The following is a 10,224-nucleotide window of genomic DNA, read 5'->3' on the forward strand; positions in this document are numbered from 1 at the left end:
CCAGATAAATTCCTGCCTACTCCACTGGGCCTTCACATGGCCACCCATTCAGAACCAGGCAGTGCCAGGTGGGGTGGGCAGCAGAAGGTCAGCACTGTCCAGGGCATGGCAGGACCACATCCCACTGGGCAGGAGCTCAGAGTCAGTGGACCCTCACCTGTCAGAGAGGATCTCTTACCTATCCCCACTCTGCCCAGTGACCCGCCTGTCTCTTAGCCTCCCTGGCAAGATAAGGAGATACGCTTTGAGTAATTTTTTCTCCAAGTTTCACTGATCTCAAGTACTAGAAAGTGATGAATAAGTCTGTGGTTTGCTATGGAGGTTCCATGTCAGATAAAGATTCTTCCGAAGCCCGCCCTCCCCTCGCTTCCCGGGGCACGGGCACTAAATAAAAGTCGGAGGCTGTCTCAGACACTTCAGAACGCCACAAGGACCTGGACGAGACAGAATCATCCTGCCAGCCCAAACATGAGCAGTCTCTCCATCTTGCACCTGCTTCTGCTCCTGCTTGCACTCCATGCCCCTCAGGCAAAGGGGTTGCCTGTCGTGACATCGAGGACTCCATATTCTATGTTGATGAAGGAAATTATGGATGACCTAAAGAAAATAACTCCGAGTCCAGAAGTGAGTAGCTGGGATAAGGTTGGCAAGGGGCAGGGAAGGGCTGGCAGGTGCCTTGGGCCAATAGGACTCAGGGGCTCTCTCTCTCTCTCTCTGCCTCACCAGGGCTCCTTGAACTCAGATGAGAAGAATTTCCTGATGGTAAGAGTTCAGCCCCACACATGGGTGAACTTGGGTGGGTTCCCATCTACTTCCTGGCTGGTGACCTCAGGCACGTCACGCCACCTTGGCTAGCCTCTGTGTTTTCATCTGTAAATCGGGTTAACAGCACCTATCTCGGTGGTGGTGTTGTAAAAATTAAATGCACACTGCGTCAAGTTCCAAGACCAGTGTCTGGTGCTTATCGAGTGCTCGGGACATTTCCCCGGTTATGGCTGTAATAATGAAAATGATTTTTCTTAATTACAAAATGAAAAGGCAGCTCTAGATGAACAATACCAGGGGCCTTAAGCTCAGTTTTCAGTTTCTGGGCTGGCAGACTAAAATTTCCCACAGGATCACACCTGCCACCTTCTTTTTCCTTAAATAATTGAGTCACGTTTTCCAATGCCGACCAGCACTAGTCATCATCACTTTCAGCTATTTTTCCTAAAGTGGTTATTTCACCTTTGCTCGCATGGCAATTCTTGGGTCAAACGAGAGGTAGAGTCTCTCCTGAGTCCATTGGCCATTTGCATTTCCCCTCTCTTAGGCACTAATAGTTCACACGCTGCACCCCTTTCCACACTGGGGACAATCTCTGTGATTGTCTTCCTGATTTCAAGGAGCCATTAATTCAGTCATGGCCTTTTAGCTGCAAATATTTCCCTTAGCCAGCCTTTTGCCTTTTTAGAGTCTGTTTGGGGAAATATTTTTTTCCCCCAAGTGCAAAAAGATTCACCCAGGACCTTCATGCAGCTCACAAGAGCCACAGGCTTGGGATGTGGGTAATGTAAAGCTTGTCTGGGGGTGTGCATTCACCTCTTGGCTGGTGACCTTTGGAGCAGTTCAGGGACACATCTGAGGCAAGAAGAGGACTAGGAAGGGGCTGTCCAGGGATGTCCCCAAAAGCAAACTTGAAAAACTGTGAGGGTGACGTCAGCCCAGCCATAAGGACACTCTCCAACTTTCCCCCCTTACGTGTATTCTTTGTCCCCTTAGAAAGAGAGCCTTCTGCAGGCAAACCTGAAAGTATTCATGACATTTGCCACAGATACTTTTGGAAACGATTCAAAAATCATGAAAAATCTTAAGGTAGGTGAAGCTGTCAAGGGCTTGGGGATCCTTGACCCTGCCCTTCCTCTGGCAGGAGGGTAGCATGTCTTGCTTGTCATCGAGGAGAGTCTCTGACTGTTTGCTTTGGTCTCTCCCCACAGGAATTCCAGCCAGTGCTGCCCACAGCCACACCCACGGTAAGCTGCCCCCAAAATGCCCCTGAGGTGATGCCCTGAGCTGCAACTTGACTCCAGCCTGTCATCCACCTTCCAACCTGGCTCCATCTGATGATGCCTCCTTCTTTGTTTCTACACAGGAAGATCCAATTTTTATTGAGAACAAGAACTTGGGCGATTTCCGGATGAAATTGGAAGAATATTTGGTTATCATTAGAAACTATCTGAAGTCCAAGAACATATGGTTTTCCTAACATCTGAAGTCTGAAGCCCAGTTCCCTCTCTGAAGCCTCAGAATATCAGTGACAACAGACTGTCCTAAACTTCTTCGATGTTTCTCACATGGTCCAGGCCTGGAAGAATTAATTTTCTCCTGTGGAGTCAGATGAATCGTTGATTATTTAATTCCTGATATGTGTGACCCCAATTTGTCCTTTTGGGATTATGTTCTCATTTTTAATCTATTGAGACTTATTTATTTATGTATGTATTTATTTATTACCTTGTGCAAATGTGAAGGGTATTTATTTTAGCAGAGGAGTCATGTTCTGCTCCTTCTGGACAAAACTTAAGATGGGGACTTGGGAATATGTTCATTTGTACCTCAGGTTTGAAACTGAGGTACACATCTGTGGAAATAAACTACACTGTCTGAACAAATGCTTTGTTGCTAGTGTCTCAGTTTGACTCAGGTCTTAGTAACTCTCTCACTTGATGATTTAACATGCCTCCCTGCACTGGATGGGCCCTTGTACCCACACCCCGGCAATCTGTAGTCCACTGGGGAGCCAGATTGAATTTTAGAAAAGGCAAATGTGATCAGCTTGGTTTATACTTAATTTTCCAGTCCTGGAGGGTCTTCTGGACCTTGTCCAGATACACAGACAAGGTCTGTGTTGTTTAGTCACTAAGCCGTGTCCAACTCTTTTGTGATCCCATGGACCATAGCCCACTAGGCTCCTCTGTCCATGGGATTTCCCAGGCAAAAATACTAGAGTGGATTACCATTTCTTTCTCCAGGGACTCCTACTGACCCAGGGATCAAACCTGCATCTCCTGCATTGACAGGTGGATTCTTGACCACTAAGTCACCAGGAAAGACCCATACAGAGTCCTGCTCCTGCTGCTGCCAAGTCACTTCAGTTGTGTCCGATTCTGTGCAACCGACCCCACAGACAGCAGCCCACCAGGCTCCCTCGTCCTTGGGATTCTCCAGGCAAGAACACTGGAGTGGGTTGCCATTTCCTTCTCCAATGCATGAAAGTGAAAAGTGAAAGTGAAGTCGTTCAGTCATGTCCAACTCCTAGCGACCCCATGGACTGCAGCCTACCAAGCTCCCCCATCCATGGGATTTTCCAGGCAAGAGTACTGGAGTGGAGTGCCATTGCCTTCTCCAATACAGAGTCCTAGGGTAGCATAAAAGGCCTGATTCCACCTAGTGCTTCTATTTTCCTCCTCTCACAGCTACCTATCTTATCAATGCTCCAGGTAACAGAAGTGCTGTGGCTTCCTAGGTGGACCACACACCTTTTTTCACACCTCTAAACCTTTACCCACACTGTTACTGCAGCCTCGCATGCCCTGATCCTGATTCTACATACCCAAGTTCATTTAAAAAAGCTGTTTACTTGAAGTAACAAGTAACACTCTGAGTATTTAAAAAGCCCTTTTCCAGCATATTTTCTAATGCCTAGTGAAGCATTAGGATGCTTCAAAAGGATGAGTGAAGGTAATAAAAGAGAAGATGCAATCTAGCTTTTGAATTACTAATAGAGCAGACTGAAAACTTTCTTATTAAAGTAGACCAGGAATAACATAATAAAAACAAGTCATTGAGCCAGTACCATACTACCTTGATGATACTATCTAATGCTTCAAAAGCATTAGGATCCTTCAAAAGGATGAGTGAAGGTAGTAAAAGAGAAGATGTAATCTAGCTTTTGAATCACTAATACAGCAGACTGAAATCTTACTAAAGTAGACCAGGAATACCATAATAAAGACAAGTCATTGAGCCAGTACCATACTACCTTGATGACTGTAGCTTTGTAGTATAGTTTGAAATCAGGTAAGTTGATTCTTCCAGCTCCATTTTTCTTTCTCAAGATTATTTTGGCTATTTAAGATAGCGGACATGGAAGCAACCTAGACATCCATCAACAGATGAATGGATAAAGAAGCTATGGTACATAGATGCAATGCAATATTACTCAGCCATAAAAAGGGATGCATTTCAGTCCGTTCTAATAAAGTGGATGAACCTAGAGCCTGTTATGCAGAGTGCAGGAAGTCAGAAAAAGAAAAACAAATATCATATACTAAAGCATATATAGGGAATCTAGAAGGATGGCACTAATAAACCTGTTCACAGAGAGTAATGGAGACACAGAGATAGAGAACAGACTTATGACAAGGGTCGGGGAGAAGAGGGAGAGGGTGAAATGAATGAAGAGAGCAGCATGGAAGCGTATACATTAACATATGTAAATAGATAGCCAATGGGAATTTGCTGTATGACTCAGGGAACTCAAACTGGGGTTCTGTAATAACCTAGATGGGTAGGAATGGGTGGGAGGTGGGAGGGGCATTCAAGAGTGAAGGGGACATATGTACACCTATGATTAATTCATGTTGATGTATGATAGAAATCAAACCAATATTGTAAAGCAACTATCAATTAAAAATAAATAAATATATATATTTTAAAACTCAGAAACAGTCTCCTGTATCTTATGAAGGATGTGAAAATGTGTGCAATAATTCTTTAAAAAAAACTTACTATAAAGTGTCAGTGTTTAGGGGATTTGGAATCTTATTGAAAAAGAAAAAATGAATACATGGAAGAACAAAAGACTAGCTCAAATGTTGCATACCTCTGGGTTATTCACACTACTCAAGGACAGAGCCCTGAAAGAGATGGGTAGGCAGGGACCCACTGGGAGGACTGCCACTGTAGCCCTGGGGTGGCACAGACTGATCTGAATGACAGAGGCTGGGGCATCACTGAACGTGGCTTCAGTCTGCCACCTGACCCTTGGGGTCCCACTGACCCTTTGGCTCTGAGTGCCTCCCTCTCTGGCTCCCCTGCATCCTGCCCAGTGTACTTTCTCCAGTCTGAGGGTTTAGGGGAGGCGGGGCAGAGCAAACTTTCTCCTGTCGCTATGCTAAGGAGCAATGTCATCCTCTCTGACTCCTCACAAGTCCCATAAAGGCTTTGGGCGCTGAATACCTAGGAGTCTGGCCCTCTACTGGACGCAGGGGATATGGCAGTGACTTACTTTGCCAACAAAAGTCCGTCTAGTCAAGGCTAGGTTTTTCCAGTAGTCATGTATGGATGTGAAAGTTGGACTGTGAAGAAGACTGAGCTCCGAAGAATTGATGCTTTTGAGCTGTAGTGTTGGAGAAGACTCTTGAGAGTCCCTTGGACTGCAAGGAGATCCAACCAGTCCATTCTGAAGGAGATCAGCCCTGGGATTACTTTGGAAGAAATGATGCTGAAGCTGAAACTCCAGTACTTTGGCCACCTCATGCGAAGAGTTGACTCATTGGAAAAGACTCTGATGCTGGGAGGGATTGGGGGTAGGAGGAGAAGGGGACGGCAGAGGATGAAATGGCTGGATGGCATCACCGACTCGATGGACGTGAGTCTCAGTGAACTCCAGGAGTTGGTAATGGACAGGGAGGCCTGGCGTGCTGCGATTCATGGGGTCGCAAAGAGTCGGACACGACTGAGTGACTGAACTGAACTGAACTGAGAGGGAGGGAAGGTGTTCAGGGAGCTTGCTTTAGATTGAATGGCCTTGGAAGGTAACATATGAGTGACAAGAAACTGCCAGCCACAGAGCAACCAGAGAGAAAAGAGCTCTGGACAGGAAGGACATCAGCTGTTGCCCAGAGACTGAAATGAGCTGAGAGCACCACAGAAGGGAGAGTTCACTTCTCCCTCAGTCTCTCCCTCCCTTCCTCAAGTTCAAGCCCTGTGTCAGTAACCAGTCACTGCAGGAAGTGGTCAGACAACACAGACTCCATGCAGAGAGATCAGAGGATGTGGAGTGTGAGGTCAGCATAGGCAGGTCCTGGGTGGAGGTGACATGCTTGAGAAGTTGTTGTTCAGTCACTAAGTCATGTCCAACTCTTTGCAACACTATGGACTGCAGCATGCCGGGATTCCCTGTCCTTTACTATTTCCCAGAGTTTGCTCAAACGCATGTCCATTGGGCCTGTGAAACTTGAGAAGGGGGTGGGCCTTTTTGGATTCTGGGAGGTTCTTCATTGCCCTTCTTGTAGAATAGTCCAGGCTGCTCCAGGCTGAACTGGGATAAACATGAGCCCAGCACACTCAGTTTCATCCTTGACCCCAAAATCGCAGACCCTGTCTGGGGTCTAGAACAACCAGGCCCAAGCACAGTCCTGGTCTGTGGCCCAGAACTAACAGGGGGTCAGTTCCCAGCTGAGTTGGGGTATCTTCATGTCATGTCCATCTGCCTGCAGGGATATGGCTGATGACCAAATGGTAGGTCCTGGGTCAGTCTCCCACAGGTCTTAGCCAGAGAATCCCAGGGACGGGGGAGCCTGGTGGGCTGCCGTCTATGGGGTCGCACAGAGTCGGACACGACTGAAGCGACTTAGCGGCAGTAGCAGCAGCAGACTGTCCTTAGTGCCAGCTCTATAAGTCTAGTTGCCACTAGGGGGCGTCAAAGCCCCATCATAAATTGCACAGAGGCCAAGTGAAGGCCAAAGTTCCCACCCTTCCAAATCCTAGGTGAAAAGGATCCAAATCCTTTTCAGCAGGAAAGTAGACAACAGGAATTTTATTTCTTATTTTAATTAAAAAATATTATGGAAAAGAATCTTAACTATGTATATAGTATATAACTATAGTATATATAATGTACATATATATTTATAGTATATAACTAAATCATTTTGCTGTATACCTGAAACACTGTAAATTAACTATTCTTCAATTTTCAAAAATAGTATTTTTTTATTGCAAGGGTAATATGAAAGAAAAGAAATACTTTGGGTTTTGTTTGTTTGTTTAAATAAACTTGGAAATACAGAAAAATAGAGCAAAAAGAAATTGCCAGGAAGGCAAGTTCCTGAGGAGAGAACTCAGAGAGGCATCACCCACCTCCCTCCATGGTGCGAATCTTCTTGTTCCAGAAACAGGCTCTGCCCCTCCCACCCTGGCATTTCACTTAGTTCAGCAAGCACCCCGAAGACCCTCCACAGCTTATCCAGGCTGGAGCAGAGGGTTGGGGAGACACTAAGTCGGGCCTGGGGGCCTCTTGGCTATGCCCAGTTGGCCAGGATGATGTGGGGCGGGTTATTACATACAGAGCAATGGACAGATGGGTGCGGATCTCGGCAGAGGTGCTTCTCTCAGGAGGTAATGTGGAGGGAGTTTGAGAAACGAGTAGGAGCTCATCAGGCAGCCAGAGACACAGAGAGGGATGTCAGGCAGATGGTGCCAGGGTGCAAGGGTGTGGAGTCTGAGAGTATAGGGTGAGCTGGGGGTCACAGGAGGCTAGGTAGCTTATAGGATCACAGTGTGGGTGCCCAATGGCCAGGTGGAGACAGGTCCCTCAGAACTCATTTGGTCACTGCCTTTGTTTTCAGAGTCTGATGACCCTGGGCCCTAGGCACCTCTGGGTCTCAGCCTGGTCCCTCCTCAATTCCTCCCTCTCTTTGCTCAGCCCAGCCCAGCCACTGTGGAGACAGCAAGACTAGACAACCATGACTGAGGAGAGGGGGTTGTACGGAGACGGAGGGAGAGGATGGGGCCACTTCACTGTGTTTAGGGCCAACAGGAAGAGCCAAGGCAGAAGGAGAGATCCTGGAGGAAAGAGGGGGATCTCTGGAGCCATGGTGGGAGGGAGGGAGAGGCAGAGGTTGTGTGGGCCAGAGCGGTGGGTTGAGTTCTCACCATGGGCTGCGCCTCAGTTTTTCTCCTTGAAAACCTTGGGTCAGGCTCATGCCCACTGAGGCACAGGACCCCTTTAAGTCTGGTCCAGAGACCACCTGGAATCTCTGCCTTGACTGAAGCCAGGCCTCTAGAGGTGCCTATTGCCTACTGGCTCCAGCTTTAGGGGTGCCCAGCACAGCTACAGTGCTTCAGTTCCATCCTGCATTCACAGAACCACCACATGGTTCCTCTACATGAATATTTGTCCCTTCTCCTACCCAGCACACCCCCACTCTCCACATCTGCACACAGTGGGCTTAGATCCATGCTTGCTCCCATCCCCACGCCTCATGGAGCTTCTGAGAGAGACCACTGGCTCACAGCCATACCCTGCCTTGGCTGGTAGTCAAGGCATCCTCCCTCCCACCAGCTCCTCAGAGATCCCAGACTCAGCTTCCACCTTCAGCCTCAGCTCAGGCTGTGGCCTTCCACAGGCCTTCCTGCTTCCCAGGGTCCACGGAATCCCAGTCTGAGGTCTTCTCGCCACCTCCTCAGACAGGTGCCCTTGAACTGGCTGCCCCTGGGACTTCCTTCAGCCAACAACAGGCGAGTGTCTCCACTCAGCCTGCCCTGGAGGGCACCACGTGGGCCGTGCCAGAGATGAAGTAGGGCAGCCGGGGACAGCAGACTGTGACGATGAAGACGTGCAGCTCTGAAAGGAGCTGTGTTGGGAAAGGAGCACGGCTGGGCCTGTGCCTGTGGCCAGGATGAAGCATGGGGTTGTAAGAGCGCCTGGGAGCAGGGCGCTGCGAGTGAGGGTCCACGTCCGGGGTGATGGCGGCGGGGTGTTCCCTCTCCTTCCACTGCTTATGTCCTGTCCCCTGTGGCGAGAAGGACCAGGGTCCCTTGAGTGTGGTAATAAAAACAATGGACCCCTCAGAGGGGGGTCTGAGCCTTGAATGAGAGCGGGGAAAACATTTCGGACAAGCTCACCCTATGCCAGTGAGCATCCAACAAATGTGACTGTTTTCCTCAGGCTGAGGGCTAGACTCAGTGGCTGCTTTTTCCTACAAGGCAAAGCCTTAGGCTCCTGGCAGTCTGGGACCACCTCCTCCCACGCCGGACAGGGGGCAGGACTAGGGAGGACAGTGCCCTGCACCCGTGCTGTCAGTTGACTCTCTCCAGGAAAATCCATGTGACTGAGTCATTTCCTAGTCAGCTGACCTTAAATCCCCAGGCTGCCTGGCAGGGTTTGCTCCTGGGGGTTGCTTGTGGGGGTGGTGCTGGGGTGCTGAGGAAAGGTCTGAACAGGAAAACCCCCTACCACACCCACCAGAAGCTTCTGGAGACTGGCCCAAACTCCAGCGATCACTCCCCTCTCATCCTCTCTTTCCAAAGGGTGATAGAAGCTGGAAGGGGGAGGCACCCAGTCAGTCAAAACAGAAAACATCCCCCATGCAGCCCCGAACTTCTTTGTTAGGGAGTTGTTAACCTGCAAAGCGGACCTTCACCTCCTTGTGGAGATAAGCCAACTGGGGTCCAGAGGTGGAAATCACAGTCTGAGGTCATGCAGTGAAAAGTGGCCAAGCTTGAAGGCAGGTCCATTGGCCTCCAACCCTTCATTCAACACAAAGGCGGTTGCTGTGCCCCCACAACCTTACACAGGGTACTTGGCACAACCCTTGCTAGGATGTGGCCCGAGGGAGTGGGAAATGAAGGTGTGTTTCAGGGAGTGTGTGTTTATGAGTCGATGGCCCTAGGGATGGGAGGAGAGATCCTCTAGGATGACCCCTCTGGTCATCCTAGAGACACTGTGTGGGCCTTCTCCCTCCCCTGCCCCACAGTTCACTGACCCCTTTGTTACTACTCCTGCTGGGAGGGGCTAGGTGGCCTCTGGGGAAGGTGCTGAGAGGAGGTAGGGGGTTCTGCCCAGAGGCAGAGGTACATAGCAGGGAGCTCGCGGCTCAAGGCCAGAGCCCTCTGGGACCTGAAGAACAGAACTGGAAGCAAGAGACACACCTGCCCAAATAGGACCTCAGGGTGAGTCAGAGGGAGCTCTAACACTTCAGAAAAGACCCGAAGGAAGCTCGTTCCAGAACCACCCATCTTGCCCAGCAGAGAAAGCTTGCATCTGCAACTTTGGCCAATAAGCTCCAGGAGGGCTGGTGAGAGAGCCAGGCTAGGGTCCCCAGCCTCCCGCCCAGTGCCTTTGCCTGAACTCCAGACCCAAACAGAGAGAAGTGAGGGGTACCTTAGGACTTTGGGAAGTTGTAAAGGCTTCTGGTAAAGATTTCTCCTTTTAATTTTTAATGAAGCCTCCAATGT

General features: G+C 49.1%; 1 protein-coding gene across 1 annotated transcript; it reads left to right on the plus strand.

Moving 5' to 3' along the window:
• The first annotated feature begins 453 nt into the window (after nt 1-453).
• Nucleotides 454-2,645, plus strand: LOC105005553 (interleukin-3). The gene is made up of 5 exons (XM_010863579.1): nt 454-624; nt 727-762; nt 1,762-1,854; nt 1,977-2,012; nt 2,132-2,645. The coding sequence occupies exons 1-5, from the start codon at nt 469-471 to the stop codon at nt 2,243-2,245; spliced, it is 435 nt and encodes a 144-aa protein (XP_010861881.1). The 5' UTR covers nt 454-468; the 3' UTR covers nt 2,246-2,645.
• Nucleotides 2,646-10,224: the final 7,579 nt, after the last annotated feature.

This window comes from Bison bison, unplaced genomic scaffold, assembly GCF_000754665.1.
Source record: "Bison bison bison isolate TAMUID 2011002044 unplaced genomic scaffold, Bison_UMD1.0 scf7180017864492, whole genome shotgun sequence".
Taxonomy (NCBI): Eukaryota; Metazoa; Chordata; class Mammalia; order Artiodactyla; family Bovidae; genus Bison; species Bison bison.